This window comes from Pteropus medius, unplaced genomic scaffold (assembly GCF_902729225.1).
Source record: "Pteropus medius unplaced genomic scaffold, Ma_sr-lr_union100, whole genome shotgun sequence".
Classification (NCBI taxonomy): Eukaryota; Metazoa; Chordata; class Mammalia; order Chiroptera; family Pteropodidae; genus Pteropus; species Pteropus medius.
In genome coordinates, this window is record NW_024350319.1 from 19,603,587 (window position 1) to 19,620,413 (window position 16,827).

Genomic DNA, 16,827 nt, shown 5'->3' on the forward strand with positions numbered 1-16,827 from the left:
CTTTTTATCATATTTTTTTCAGCAGGATTCCTCGGAGCCTTTAATATATGAGTAAACCTTGTGCTTTTCCAAGAGGGAGATATGATATGCAACGGTCGCCAAACGTGTTTGAGCAAGACACTCTTTTTTCATAGCAACTCTTGAAACGAGTGTTTTTTGGAACACACCCTGAGAACACTGGATGCGGGAAGTGTGAAAAGATAGAGGCCATGCACAGAGGATTGCAATAGGCATGCCCAGATGTAAAAAGAAATAAAAGCATTTAGCATGGTGGTCAGAATGGAGAGTGCCTTGAAGTCAGCCAGTCAAGTTCATGTTCAATTCATTGGATAGCAGCTGGGGTGAGACTTGAGCTTGAAAGTCCTAGTTTGCTTGAACTGGTACCTTCAAATGAGGTTTTGACCATAGCGTATAGAAGAGTTTGAAGAGGATGACAAAGGAACAAAGCCCATGAAAAGATTTAATCAGTTATGGTTTAGAAGTAGGAGTACAGATTTAAAACAAGAGACAAAGACTCATATCTGAAAGGAACGCTATGAGCCAGAGGTTGGCAAACTACAGCCTGGGAGCCAAATCTGCCCACAGCCTGAGCTAAGAATGGTATTTAAATTTTTCAACAATTCGGGGAAAAATCAAAAGAATGATAATGTTTTGTCACATAAATATTATATTAAATTCAAATTGCAGTGGCCATAAATAAATTTCATTGTTCTCATCAGTGAGCCAGTATTACAAAAAATTGTATTCAAGTGTTATTATATTTTGAATTTCATCACTTACAATATATGAAATGGTTTTCTCATTTTATATAAGCTCCTATATAATTTTCAGTTTTGCCTTTTGGCCCACAAAGCCTAAAATATTTACTCTCCTGCTCCTTTAAAGAAACATTTTGCCAGCCTCTGTGCTAGTTCACTTGCCCTTAGTTTACTGAAACTGAAGCTCAGAATGATTTGCTCAAAGTCTGAAGCTTCCGAATGATGGATCTGGAATGGAACCCAAGTGTTCCAGTTCCTACTCTAGTGCTCTTTTTACTGCATCTTATCTGTATCAATCCAAATGATATTGCATAGGAAGCAGGGGCGTGTGTGGGTGGGTATAGAAGACAAGAGAGGAAGAGGCAGCATCTATTTCTATCCCAGTGCCAAAGTATAATTGGATTCTGATGGCATTGAATGTGATGGAGAAGCACAAGGAGAGGGAAAGGATTTAATAGCTTCGCTCAAACCTTTAAAACCACTCCAATATCTAGGTTTTCTGACTTCTCCATTTCTGCATTTATTGCATTTTTTTAATAAACAAAAACTTCTAGTCAGAAGATGAATAATGTGGAAATTCCTCCTGAAGATTATTTATGTGGCAGGCCTTGTTGTTTTTGACATCACTACTTAAAATAAGAAATATTCATCTTTGTTTCTTGAAATGATTGGATTTTATGGATTTGGTTAGCATGTCTTGAGATAGCATGTGTCAATGGCCAGAAAAGAAAGAAATATGACATTGAGAAGGATTCTGAAGTAAGGTCCCAGCCTCTGGGAAACTGGACTATTTCATTACCAATGTCAGCCATAGGTACAGAAAGAGAAACATCCTTCCTTTGGTGTTCTGGGGGCTCCAGTACATTTTGCTGAAGATATTTGGTTGCCTGTGAATTCTAGGATACAGAGTGATATTGTAGCCATTAGTTTTTCTTTTTTTGTTGTTGTTTATTTTACAGTTTATTATATGTATACATTATAGTTTATCTTATAAAATGATTCTGTTTATAACTTTGTCATCTCCTTGATAGTCTATAAATGTTTCTTTTGATTTTTGAAAAGAAATCAGTGGTCCACTAACAGCAATCCCCAAACTTTTTGGCACCAGAGACTGGTGCCCCTATGAGAATCTAATGCCTGGTGATTTGAGATGGAGCTGAGGTGATGATGCTAGTACTGGGGAGCACCTGCAAATACAGATGAAGTTTCTCTTGCTCACTTCCTGCTGTGCAACCTGGTTCCTAACAGGCCACAGACCTGTACTGGTCCACGGCCCAGGGGTTGGGGATCCTTGCACCAAGGTAGTTCTTTCCTTTCTGGCTCATGTATTACATAGTCTGAGAAGGAGCGTGCTGAATGAATTCAGTATAAGTAAATGCTCTACAGACCCTTTTTAAAAAATTTATTGGCCCAGACAAAATGTATTCGTTGTTCTTATTAGCTTTGAGGCAAACTTTTTTTTAAAGGTGTAAGCAGATTTTTTAGTATAAGATTGCAGAGTTGAAAGAAAGTCTCGAGTCTCTAACTCAGCTCCCCTGTCTCTTTTAGCAAAATTGAATTCGAGTAGATGACTTAAGGTCCTATGCCTTAGCTGGGTGCAGATTCTGAGAGCAAGCTCCAGAGATGGACACTTGGCTCTCAGAAGGTGGTACCGGTAACCACAGCCCTTAACTCACTTTTATGACAGCAACACAGACATGTTAACAGCGGACCCTAGAGGCTCAATCCCATTGCCTTGTAAAATCACTCTCCTGTATTGGGGGCTGAGAAATTGCTAAAAGTACAAATTCGGAGTTTTAAAAGATGACTGTGAGCAAATGGTATTGCTGTTAGCCAGACAAGAGGAGAATGAGGGCAACAGCTTCAGGGTATTCACCCACTAGGAAATCACTCCAGTTAAAGCAAGATATTTGCTAGAGAATATGGAAGCAGACTGAAGAAGGGAGATGCGAGATACTCATTTGCAGCTGTGATTATGGCTCTTCCTCATAGCACCGATTACAGACTATTTGTGTAATTGTTTAATGTTGCTCTCTCTCATTAGACCAATGCTTCTCAAGTGGGGGCAGCTTTGCCCCCCAGGAGATATTTGCCTCAAGACATATTTGGTTGTCACAACTGGGGATGGGAGTGGCACTGGCACTTAGTGGTTGGAGACCAGGGATGCTGCTAAACATCCTACAATGCACAGGGCACGCACCACAAAAAGAATTATCCTGTCCAAAATGTCAACAATGCCAAGGTTGAGAAACTGTGCATTAGACTAAGATTCTTTTTTTAAAAAAATGATTGTTTTAAATTATAGTTGGCATTTAATATTATAGTTTCACGTATACAACATAGAGATTAGACATTTATATAACTTATGTAATGATCACTCCAGTAAATCTAGTACCCACCTGACAACATACATGGTTATTACAGTATTACTGACTGTATTCCTTATGCTATACTTTATATCCCCATGACTATTTTGTAACTAGCAATTTATACTTCTTAATCCCTTCCCCTTTTCCACCGCTGCCAAACCCTGCTCATCTGATAACCATCAAAGTGTTCTCTATATCTATGAGTTTGTTTGTTCTTTTATTTTGTTCTTAAGAATCCACATACAAGTGAAATCATATGACATTTGTCTTTGTCTGACTTACTCTACTCAGCACAATACTCTCTTGGTCCATCCATGTCGTTGCTAATGGCAAGGTTTTATTCTTTTTTATGACTGAGTAATATTCCATTGTATACATGTACCACCTCTTCTTCATCCATTTATCCATTGATGGACACCCAGGCTGCCTCCATTTTTTGACTAGTGTAAATAATGCTGCAATAAACATACAAACATACGGGTTCACATGTCCCTTCCAAGTAATGTTCTAGGCTTCTTCAGATATATACCCAGAAATGAGATTACTTGGACCTTCTTTGTCTCTTGTTATACCCTTTGTTTTAAAGTCTTTTGTCTGGTATAAGTATTGCTACTCCAGCTTGTTTGTTTGTTTCCATTTTCATGAAACATCTTTTCCTATCCCTTTATTTTCAGTCTATGTGTGTCTTTCAATCAAAGTGAGTCAACAGTGTCAGTGGTGCCAAGGCTGAGAAAACTGTGCAATAGACTAAGGTACTTAAAGACCCATCTGTCTTGCTCAGCACTTATCCCAACACCTAGGTGGGATCCTGACATAAAAAGGAGGCTGTCAGCATGCATTTATGAATACAGATGAGCCACATCTCCACCCTTTTTAGCTGGTTTTCCTAAGTCTTTGCTTAGGCACCAACAGGCGCACTCAACCCTGAGCACATTTCACAGGACTGATAGTTTTCTCCAATTCCACGTCATTCTCCCTAATTCCGAGCTGCAGATGTCTGATGAGAAAAGGCTGCTTTAGAAAGTTGCATTTCTTCTGTCTCTCATATCTCTGCCATATCTCTCTATTAAAATCTACACACGTGTGGTTTTGCATCTGCATTCTTGAGAAGGGAATGAAATAATAGGGTAGATATTTTTCCTTTGCTTATACCTAGTATTCTGGTGTACAATGATGAGCCATATTGAATGCTAGTCTTAGCAACGGTAATAATTAGGTTTATTTTCAAGGATATCAGTAGTGAGTGTATGTGTAGATGATGGAGGAGAAGGGAGTTTCCAACATAATGAGCATTTTTGAATGCAGTATGACTGTTCTTTATATAGAGAATGTTTATCCTCTTAAGGAGATCGTTCTGGATGGCCCTGGATGTTCCAGCAAAGAGCTGGCTCAGTGGGGCTGTGTTAGCTCATCAGAGGAGCAGGCTGAGCACCTCTAGAATGCCTCTTTCATCCTTGTTTCTAACAAAGCGACTTCCTGAACCAAGAAGACTACATGGTTTTAGTTGCAATGATGCCCCGCCTCTGCCTACATGAATATGTGGCATATTATAGGGTGTGTGTGCGCAGTCCTGCTCTGCCTGGCTGAACCTCACCTCTCAGTGGCGTGGTAATAGTTGAGGCCCTTGTGCATGCTCAGCTCTCTTCTGGGTGTCTTGTCCCAATAAATCCTATTTCATATATACACTGTGACTCCCATAGAAATTCACATGCAGCCTACACACCAGAACCTACGCAGTTCAGTTGAGCAGCTCTAGGAGTGGACCTAATTGCAGGCTATTTATCCTTTTTTACATTATTTTTTCTGTTACATGATTGAATCGAACCTGCCAAAAAGCAGGAAGAAGGGTAAATACTCTGTAGAGGGCAATGAGATGTACATGTATATGTTATCATATCTTATCTCTGCTTCCGTTGACTTTTTTTTTTTTAACAGAATAAATTTTCTAGTGCATACTGTGAAACCCTAAAAAAAAAAGCTTTGTGTCTCTTTTCAGGATGTTTTTGAGGATGTTGCTCATTACATTAAACAGTAAACTCTTTATGAGGACTCTTGAGAGTAATTTATTTCTGATCTAGGACTCAAGAATAATTATGATTCTCCTGAGTTACTGGTTTGTTTATCTTAGGGACAATGAGTATGTAACTGATTAGATTTTCGTTGAGAATCACTTATTAGAATGTTTAGAGTCAAATTCGTTGCCCACCCTTACATAGCAAGGGTTTTTAAATTTATGATACCCTCGGTCATAACTCCACGTCAGGATGTTCTTAGTATTACCTTTATCTTTTCATCTATGTCAAATTTATTACCATTGTTTTATGTATCCTTGTAAACATCCAGAAATGTTTTTGGGAAAAGGTAGTAGGGCATATATATAAGTAAATATATTATCATAGGCCATCAAAAAACAGTTTTATTGGCTTCTTTTTTTCCCTTTCCAGATTGAGATGCTACCAGATGGGCTGTTTCAGTGCAAAAAGCTGCAGTGTTTACTTTTGGGGAAAAATAGCCTGATGAGTCTATCGCCCCACGTGGGTGAGCTGTCGAACCTCACTCATCTGGAGCTCATTGGTAATTACCTGGAAACGCTTCCTCCCGAACTGGAAGGGTGTCAGTCCCTAAAACGGAGCTGCCTGATTGTCGAGGAGAATTTGCTCAGTACTCTTCCTCTCCCTGTAACAGAACGGTTGCAGACGTGCTTAGATAAATGTTGACCTAAAGAGAAAATAACTTTTAAAAGTAAGCCCCAGGGCTTTAAATGAGAACTAAAATTTCCAAAATTATAAAGATTGACAAAATACAGAATAATTATGACTAACTCTAACGAAATGTCTTATTAAAGCAACTCAGTGTCTGGCCCTCAATTCAACAGGTAAAAAGTGTTAACACTGAACTGAAGTTTTGTGAATAATTGATCTTGTTGAGATATAAGAAGTACACTTTGAGGGTGGAATGGGGGACATGAAATTATTGAATCTCTACCTTGCAGTTTTCACCTTGAAGATTAGATAATTTTTCTTCTCTCTCCGTAGTCCCTAGTACTTATCTGCACACTGTTTTAACTGACATCCAATTAGAATATTTATCACCTAGACCCTACACTCATCAATATAAATTTCATCGATGTATACTCAGCACTGTCTTTGATTTGTGTTCTTAAATATTTTAAGGCAGGGTGCCTTGTGCTTGGCAGAATTTCTTCTTGGCTTTTTACTTTCTGTCCTAGCTTGCTCGAGTCTTCCTTCATCTGCTTTTCTCTTAACAACAGTGATGAACCCCGAGACAGTGCCTGCTTTTGGCCTTTGCATAGAACAGGAGCAGGGTATGTAGGACGTGTTACCCTCGGGGCATCCTGAAAATTAATGTATTCTCTAAAATTTCTTCTTGTATCATCAAAGCCTTTTTTATTTGCTAGTAACTTTTTATATTAAATGTAAAACATAAATGTTTTTATTGTATAATCTTGGATTTAAAATCTGTGGGAATAATTTTTGTAAGGTACAGAGAACACATGCATCTCTTTAAGAATTTACTATTAGTATACTTGGTTTTGGCTGCTTATGATTCTCATATTTGTGTGCATTCTCCAAAATGTTTTTGTACTCTGCAACTAATTACTTTTGGATAACTAAAGCCTTGTGTTTCGCACCCTAAAATATTTAGGGGGTTTCCTTATTAGAGGATGGCGCATCATCTACCTCTCTCTTCCCTTGTTGCTGTGCTTATTGTACGGGTACATTTCTTAATTACTTCAAAAACTGTGATAGAGGGGAGAGGTATGGATTTGGTTCTTTAAAATTGGTTTAAAAACACCTTGTAGAAATTAAGAGTTAAAGCAAAATACTTTTCTTCTCCACCCCCATGGTCTCTAGATATGACTATAATGCAAAACATTCAGCATCTATTCGGTGTTGAAGATGAATTCTCAAATCTCACAAAGAAATAGATCCATTTAACTGGAATTCATCTCATGCTTTTGTCTAACTTTTCTGGAATACATTTTGCTCTTTTATTAGGAAGAGTTTTTGTGTTTGGCCTTTTATTTTGATACATATTGTCAAATGAATAAAATCAACTGACTCATTTTTCAGGAAATATACATTTTTAATGTGTTTTTCTCTGATGGGTCTAGGCACTTATGATGCCATCACATTTTGGAAGTAACTATGAAGTCGTCTACTAACCACACATAGACAAAACTGGAAAACTATGGGTAAAGAATACTGTAAACATGGAATTGTGATATGTGGTTTTGTTTTGTTTGCCCATTTCAAAAGGTAAAAGTAAGTATTTTAAATTATAACAAAATGTAGCTTCCCTCACCTGCCACATACCCCTGGACTGAAGCTCAAAGAAAAAAATCATTTGTGTCAAATAAAATTTGACTAATATTAGCTATAAAAATATAAAACACCAAAAGCTGCCTAAACCTTATTGTTTATTATAAATGAGAAGGAATGGTGTAAAAATGTAATTCTTACCAAAACTTGCCTTTAGTCAGAACATTCAAGTTCTCAGGGACCCAAGCATAACTGACAAAACTTTCTTCTAGGACATTAGAAAACAGATTCTGACTACATCTAGTGTTTTTTGTTATTTTCATTTTTTTTAATATGAGTTGATATCATTTTAGTTTTTCACAATAAAATTGTCATAAGTATTGGTTCCAATGTTGAATAGGATTATTTTAAGTTTTGGACATGAGCATGATGCATGGAGAGGTGTCTAAATGTTTCTGGTCATATAATTAGTGATCATTTGTATGAAAAATGACACCTTCTTCTATAAAGAAGAGTTTTCAAAACAAATTTTAGATTGCTACCATTCTCCTGACAAACTAGAACTCCTTCAGGAGTAAAGACTGGTTTTGCTTACCTGCAAAAGTCATTGGCTAAAACTTCCTTATCACCTCTTTAAATTTCTGGAAGCCGGTTACTATCAGAATCAGTCATTGTAAGCTGCTTTCCAAACACTAGGGTATAGTTACTGGTTCAAACTCTGTTCTTGATGCCATAGTTTCTAGATTTCTTTTTTATTTCGATCTTACACACCAGTGTTTAGGTAGCTTTTGAAATGCTATAGTACTGATGCAATGAACTCTGAGACCACCACTTGATATACAAAAATTTGGTGTTTGATGCCACCTTTACTGCATTATTGGAGCAGATCTTCATTTTGCAAGTGTTTGTTCATATTCATTTACGGAGATTTTAAATAAAGAAAATGAAATTCGTTCACTTATATTTATGAGACTTTAGTTGGCATTTGATTTCCAAAAATGTGTAGCGCATTTTCCAAAACATAAGTATAAATGTTATTCAGAACCAAGTTGATGGCTTATGCTAACAATGGCATTGGTTCATTTTATTTACATGCATGTACTCGCGCACACACAGACACACAGATGATTTTGCACACACTCAGAGACTCGCACCCTCCTATGTATTGTAAAATGTAACATTAGTATTGGATATTTGGATATTTTGGATATCAGTATTTTCTTCCAAAGTTGTAGATTAATGCTAGAATATTAATTCTTTTTTTTATTCATTACTTGTAATCATGGAGTGATCTATTCTCTTAGTTATAATATTTAAAAGAAAACTGAACATTCAGCCTTAGTCTGAGAAGTTTTGACCATTTCTAGTAAGCTGTAGTGTTCTTTCTCTAACCTACATCAGAGTACATGTATGTGGCACATACTATGTTTTCATTCTTCATCCTCAGTCTTAATTTTTTCCCCCAGATGTCACTATATTTCACTGTCACTTAACAAACGTTTTGTTAAACAGGGTAAATAGAAATCCTTAGAATCTCTGCACTGCGGCATAGCTCAAATTTGTGTGCTGTGGTGAGCTACAGTGAGTTATTTGCATAACATTATTGTATGATAGTGGAAATATTTATTTTTGTCCTTCAAGTGTTTCATGATTCAAATTTTTTATGTTTAATTAAAATACTGCATAATGTTGACGGGTTCCAAAACCATTAAAATAATCAAACAGCTGTTCTGTGGACTTATAGCTTCATTTCCTTGTATTTTCAGTAAAATGTTCTTTCCATCTTTATGTTCTCTTACCATCATCCTGTCCACATAAGGTATTTTGTTTTCCCTCTCCACTCACCACCTCCTTAAATTTGATCAGCATTTTTATAGTAACAGAATATATGTGTGCTAGAGAACTTGCGTTGATACTCGAGCATATATTTATTTGGGGGGAAGCCAGAGCCTATAATTATGCCTAATTAAGTAGTTTTACTTGACCCATCCCTACAGTATTTAGGGCTGAGCCACTGCACTCTCATCCCTCCCAAAGCATGAGAATATAATTAAGTCCACTTCATTTTCAGGAACCGTATATTGCATCAGAAGCTGTGTTTATTTTTTTTCCAGGAAACAAGAGGAAGGCTGGTGGGGAAGGGGAGGAGTTATTTTGTATCCTGGTTTGAATTATGAAGATATTATATACACGAAATGGTATAAACTAATAACTCTTGCGAAATGCCCTGAATATAGTTATTTCTCATCTTCAGCCGGATATGAAAACTGAAGTAGTGAAAAAACTAGTCCTGTTTAATTGCTTTCTTCCTGTTTCTGGTCCATCACTTCTACATCCACTGGGAACTATCTACTAAGTACCTTTGGTAATGGACTATCTTCTCGTCAACATTTTTCTCACATGAACAATTTCATCAACACTAAAGCATTAACATAGGAAATTTGAGCCAAAATACTGGCTTCCAGTTGAACTTAATTCATATTTAAGTTTTACATTTGAACTTGTATAATACACTACTGCTGAGAAAAACAATTATGAATGCCTCCTGCATGTTATATATTATCTCTAACAGAGATGGTGCAATGTAAAAAATACAAAAGGGCATAGAATTAGAATGGATGTGTTTGTGCATATATGTGTTGTGTGTAAGCCTAAATGTTTATGTTTAAATATTTTTAATACTCTTCAAATGTCTCACTTTCAGTAAAATAATGGGCAATCTTAAGTAGAGACATTTGTTAGCTTTACAGTGAAGGCTAGCATTGGTTATTTTATTTTTGTCACATATTTTGAAACGTACATAACCAGTTTTTTTTGCTTCCAGTAACAAATTATTTAAAGATGTAAGATTTTGTTGTGAGTTGAGTGTTTTTGGCCCTCAGGTTTACCATGTAAATCTGCGTTTTGGTGGTAAATCCCTTTGCCTGAGATTTGTTATTTTTTGGTAAACTTTACTGTTTTTAAAGTACATTTTGTGTAAAATAAAGATTCAATTTTTATAATAAATAGCTAATAAAAGCAGATTAAATGTTGGAAGAAGTTGACTGTACTAATTTTTACATGTGTACATTTATAAGTGCCCAGATTCCAAAAGTGATTCTCATCCTCTTCCCACACTTCTCTTTGCAGTTGTATGGTTATATTATTTATTAAATGATAAATTTTAGGTTTACACATGAATTTCATAACAATAGTATGAGTTTTCAAAAACATGCTACAATGGTCACAAAATAGCAAGCCCTGAAGAGAGCTGGATTGATCCTACAATATTCTGGGTTGGGGCGGGGGGCTGAAATCTGTCTCTCTAATAGGTCTATCCAATAGTGTTCATCCTTGGGGACTGATGATCACAAATCAAAAAATCTCTCTTCTTGGCTTCCGTTTCTCTATTTACTGTTAGTTTAACTAAAACCGAATAGTGGACCAGATAAACAGAAAGTAATGAATTGTTAGACAAAATTATCAGAAAGTTTAATAAAAGGAGAAAAAATGGAATTATTAGGTAAAATAGACACATGATTGGTTGGCCCTTTGGACAGAAGACCTCTCTCTACCTCTACATCTACCTCTATCTCATATACACACGCACACACACTCAGGAAAACATTAGCGGATACCCAGATCTTTTCTCTGCTAGAGGACAACTTGATGTACGCCGCACCAGATTATTAAGGAAAGTATTGAAAACCAGATGGACATCTTTTTCCCTGGAAACGCGGTACTTCAAAAAAGGCTTTCGCTTTCCTTCACCTCTTAAGTGCCTTAGGAATGAGAAATAGACCAAAGAAATGAAGTCTGTGCCTGACTTAAGGCATTAGCAGCCGTTCGGGGACTGCTTGGTGCTTTTGGACGCTGGGATCTTGTGCTAACAGCCTACAGGGCAGTGACATGCCCCTGTGAGCGCGGCAGTAAGTGTGACTTCATGTCCTTCAGCATTCACTCTTCTGCATCACAAAATGGCTTTTCAAAAATGCGGTGAGGGCCTGGCTGTGGGGGAGAGACTGTCGCCGCTGCCAGGAGCGAGAGCACCGTTTGATTCTCTGGAGCTGCATCTTGTGTTTGAGTTTCTGCCCCTTTCTCTGGATTCTCTGAAATTCTAACTTGTATTCTCTGTCCATCTCATCTCTGAGGTCTAGAGAAAAGTGGTTTATCCAAAGGTGCAAAGTCAGACCTTGAACTCAAGCCCCGTATTTACAGAGTATATATCTATATACCAAAGAAGGATAAGAAAAAAAAAGTCATTTTTTAAAGTGTAGTCTTTTTAAAAAATACAAATCTCTCTTCACCCTGTTGCTTCATCATCCTCCAGAGTTATAAGTCCTGCCTCCTAAACACCAGGATTCTATAAAACTACCTGTGTGCTACTGAGAAGCCCTTTAAATTATTTCTTAAATACCTAAAGTTCGTGCCCTTTTTACACAGGCCTGTTTGTTGTGTACGGCTTAATGCAGGTCACTTTTTACTCTCTGCCTCCCTCTGCTGCTGAGAGGAGAATAAACCAACTAGGAGCTTACCAGCTTTTATTCCCTTATTCAGTTTCTCCTTGCCTTCCCTTTATCAAGTGCAGTATCCCCGCTCCCAAGATAAGATCTTGAGAATGCAATGACCCCCACTTAATCTTAGTAACTCCATCTCAAATGAGATGCACTTAGCCCCATGCAATGCCTGGCACCAGGACCAGACCTGAGGTGGGTGTCCTGGGCAGACAAGAATGTAGCACCCTTTTTTTAAAAAAAACTTTGGGTATTTATTCAATATGTACGTGGTAGAGGTGAGGGAACTGGTTTTATATTAGTAAAAGTCATCAAGGTTTATATCAACTGTCTAAATATTCCCTTATCCAAAAACAAAACTGTCACAAGAGTGAGACAGAGCTTAGAGATGACTGAGCAGAGACAAGTAGAGACTGGAGGGCAAATGAAATTCCCACAGCTCATAGCATTTCTGTCAAACATCACAAGAGACAATCTTCTCCCAGGTGTTATAAACAGACCTGTCAGTTGCTGGGTCTCCTTTCTCTTTCCCCCTGGAAGCACCCTACTCTCCCGGCCCCCACCCTCTTCCTTCCCAGATATCACTCTTTACTTCCTCCAATCTCGTTCTCTCTCCCTCCCTCCTCCTCTCTCTCCATCTCCCACCCTTGCTGTGCTGTCTAGTGCTTTCCTAACCATGTACTCCAAGATTCTCCCTTCCTAAAAAGTAATTTCTTGTCATATTTTCAAATAAGAGACTTATTAAATGTGCTGACTGGGAGCAGGACCAATCTGCATTTCTTAGGATGGCCCCCTCAGAAATTGCATGTGGAAACCTGAGTTAACTGGTCCCCTATTTCCAGTTATTCCAATGACATTTGGTATTCCTTGGAAATTAGTTTAGACAAAAGTTTAAGCACAGCAGGGGCCAAACGCCACCGTGTGGATTTTCCTTTTAGTCTTTCCCTGAACCAGGTTTGCATTTGCATCCTTGTCTTATTGCCTCTATAGGGTACTTCATATGAGAAACTGCTCAGATCATTATGGGGAGAAAAGAGCAGTGCTGTCAGCCTTTTCATAGTAGACTGAGCCAGTCTCAGGCAATTGCTCTGTAGAAAGGGAAGTCCTGGAGATGTAACCAAGGGAAAAAGAATTGATCCAGTCTGCGTTTAGAGGCCCGAGGAAAATTTGCTGGACTTGTGATACCTGGGTAGAATAATACATCACAAACCTCCTTAATGGCTTCAAATTAAGAATAGATTTTTGAAAATCGAATCATTTTTTCCATCCTCCTTCAGCTTGGAGCCTGTCACCGTAGGGGAAATAAAATAGTGGAATAAAACAATAACATTATCTGTATTCTATTAAGGTCTTTATGTGTGCTATCTCAGTCCATCCAACAACTTTATTTGGTGTGTTATTCTCATTTTTCAGGTGAAAAACAAAAATTATAACTTTCCAAAGGTCTCATGACTTCAAAAGAGGAATCGTATTCAGCCTACAGGTCTGCAAAGTTTATTTCTACCAATGTTTAGGGAATCAACACTTATCAGCACTTCATCCTCTCTCACCTACCTTGGTGTCTGAAGACTCACAGGTGACACTCTGGTTTTTAGAGTTTACTGGTCTCTTCCTGTCAGCTTTAAGCCCAGTGCTGCTTCCTGCTCTGCTCCATAGCTATCTTACTTTGTCTTCTCCTGAACCAATGAGTCACTCCCTATCCATTTTATCCCCCTCCTCCCCACTAATGTCATTCTATAATTGCAGAACTTTCCAGTTGGAAGGAACTATGGAGACCTTTCCGAAGGAAAAAGCTGAAGCAACTTGTTTGCGATCACAAACCCACGGCTGAGGGAGATGGCATCTAAGTCTGCGCGTCCCCCTGTTGAGGGATCTTTTCGCTCTTCTGGGCTGCCTGGGAGCACAGATCACCCACACGTACCCAAAGCCTGGTGGAAGAGCCAGGACCTGCACCCACACCTCCTCCCTAACTCCAGGTCCTTTGCATTCTCTAACAAGCTGCGTTCATTTTAGTTATGTCCTGCATCTTGATAATAACCCCTGCCTGTATGCAGAGCATCACAGGGCCCAAAGCACTTTAGGCTTCTGTCCCCACTTCACTTACAAGAAAACTAGGCTCTGAAAGAGCCAGCTTCAATAGTTACCATAATTGAGAACTACTAAAGGCATCTGCCATAGATTTTATAAACATCACTAATGCATAAAACATATTAAGGTAGGCATTATCTCCGTTTCATAGAAAAAGAAATAGGTCCGGGCAGGTTAAATGACATATTAGGTTATATATTAGATTATATAGCCAATAGGTGGCAGAGCCAGATTTTGAACTGGAGATCCTGTAGCACCAAATCTGCTTTTTATATCATGTACATCGCCAAAGAAGGGATAGGGTTGTGAGCATGGTCTAGGATTTTGACATCTAATCCAGTATTCTGTCGTTTATAATGTGCACTCTCTGAATATTCTAAAAAAAGGATTGATATACATACAGACATACACATAAACAGTTTTAAACACCCTTTATATAAATATAACATGATTTCAATCAAAGGACTAATGTACTTTTCAACTTTGTGATTATTTTTGAAAATGCATAGTTTTTTTATTTTAATGCCCTAACAAAACATTGAGCACACATTTGCTCCCATTAGAAGAATCGAGTGCCATTCAGAATTTTGAACCCTATGAGAGATGTTGGATAAGACCCTGGTCTGTTGAAGAGTGTTGCTAACATTTTGTTTTTGTCTTTTTGTTTTTTGTTTTTTCCTAGATGCAGAGGAAGCTCACAGTCCGTTTTGGTTTTACTACAGAATTGCAGTGCCAGTTTAACTCCCGGAAACTCCTGATTTATTATAGGGAAATGCTAGCAGATGATTTGGACTTGCATAAGGACTGCCAATCACAGTGCAAACCAAATTTGTTCTAAATCCGTGCTGCTGATTTAGATGTTTGGAGAGTGGGTTATGCTGTTCTTATTGAAATTCATGCCATGCTCCAGATAAGAAGCTGTGTTTTTCACCCCAAGCTAATGGAGTGTCCGTTCCTACCTTTACATTTGACTGAATGCCCTACTTAGTGTAGAGAAGGCCTCACCCCAAGCACTAAGAACCCACTTCTTGAAGCACTGGCATTACCCCTTGGAAGTTGCAAAATGCCTGCCCTTCAAGGCAAGTGGCATGTCAGGCCCATTCTGAGTCACCTGTTCGGCTGCCTCCAAGGCCCATTCACACAGTGGGACTGCAGTCCTCAGATATCCTTCCACCTCCACCCTCACTAAGGTCTGCTAAGGAAGGGAAGATGACTTGCCAAGTGACTTTGCACAATCACATTAGCTGCTTTTTATATACTTCTAGATGAAAGAAATTGGCCTTCACTTTTTCTTTCTGGTGGTGAGTCTAATTCCTCCAGCTTAGGAAAAAGAGCCTGCAGAGAATTTCTTTGCAAGGCTGGAAATGAACCAAATGGCTTGGGTGCTGCCACAGATAATCAGCAGAAGCCCTGCTGAGCCCATGGCTGGAGGGGCCTGCAGGAAATTAACATGCTTTTTGGGGGGAACTTTGGCTCAGGGAATTGGCTATGTTGAGGAGGCCAGAAGCCAGCTCATAGGGAAAGAGAATATGGGGTCCTTGTGATGCCATTTCCAGCGTGATCTGTGCATGTCAACATGCTCAGAGTCCCTACCTAACTGAGCCTAATGAGAACCTAGATGTTCCCTCGGGTGCCTTCCAACTCCAATATTCTGATCTACATAAAATGCTCAGTGAGTGGGAGGTGGTGATCAGGGTTAATACTGAGTAATTTTCTTAAGAGCTTGAGCATGTCATACATTTATTTTTTTAGGTTTTGAAATGACTCATTTTTATGACACATGAACAAGATTTTTGTTCATTAAAGAACCTAAAGCACAAAAGCAAGTGAAGGAGGATGGAATTATTTATTTTTTTTTCTTTTTACCCCGCCCCGGGATGGAATGATTTTAAGAGCTGTTCTGCAGTGCCTCTGCATCAGGAGAGCCAGGTGTACAGTGAAGAGGAGCTATCTAGGGCAGGGCAGATAGGAGCATTCCCAGGAGATCCTTCATCATGCTCAGGTTACAGTTCCCAGTAAGGAGAAATGTCCTGAGGTTGCACAGGTAAAAGCTGACCTGTGAGATACTTGGCCCTCTTGAGCTTTAATGCAAAAGCTTGAAATCTGAGGCTGATATATCACCAGTGACATCCAGCCCAGAGTCTGACCTGGGGCTGATGGATGCCTCCAAGTCTTCAATTCTCATGTTTCTGTTCCATGGGGCTCTGGGCCTAAGTGTCCAGTCAGCTAACAGGGTCCCAGTTAGAGAGATACACCTCTAGGCTTGTGTACACTGAGCAATGTCTGCTCCTTCCTGCATTTAGGGTACAGCCCCAACTGGGCACCGGCTCCAAGGGCTGACTGTGCACCTATCCTGCTCAGCTGACCCACAGTGAGCTTTCCTGATGCTGTGTGCTATGTACCACCTGTATTTTCTGGTGCCCAGCTAAAGATTTCTCCAAGCCTAGACTTGGGCTCTGCTGTGTCTAGAAGAAGAGAAAGTAAGACCGTTGTTCTAGACAGAGTGGACTATCAACTGGCTGCCAGAAAGGCAGTCGGCCTCACCATGGGTTTGAGTCCTGTCTTCACCAGTAACGCTTGAGTAAACTTATCTCTCTGAACCTCAGTTTCCTCTTCTGTAAAATACATATAGAGAGTGCCAGCTTCTACCTGGGTACTGCCTTAGGTATTGAGGATACAGTGGGATCAATGCGGACAAGACAAACAGGGCCTTGCCCTAATGGAAACAAACCTCACAGGGTCATAGGAGAATTCTATGACATAATGTAAAATGCACAGCACCATGTCTGACTCTGGTGGGTGCTCACTACATGTAAGCACTAATGAATTTTGCTCC

The 16,827-nt window shown here is 38.9% G+C and overlaps 1 protein-coding gene across 7 annotated transcripts in view; it reads left to right on the top strand.

Moving 5' to 3' along the window:
- Positions 1–9,137, top strand: part of LRRC8B (leucine rich repeat containing 8 VRAC subunit B) — a 63,790-nt gene extending 54,653 nt beyond the window's left edge. For all 7 annotated transcript variants that reach the window (XM_039838782.1, XM_039838778.1, XM_039838783.1 and 4 more), the window contains one exon: positions 5,572–9,137. In XM_039838782.1, coding sequence (XP_039694716.1) covers positions 5,572–5,844 — 273 coding nt within the window. In that variant the 3' untranslated portion in view covers positions 5,845–9,137. The remainder of the gene's footprint in view (positions 1–5,571) is intronic.
- The last annotated feature ends 7,690 nt before the right edge of the window (positions 9,138–16,827 follow it).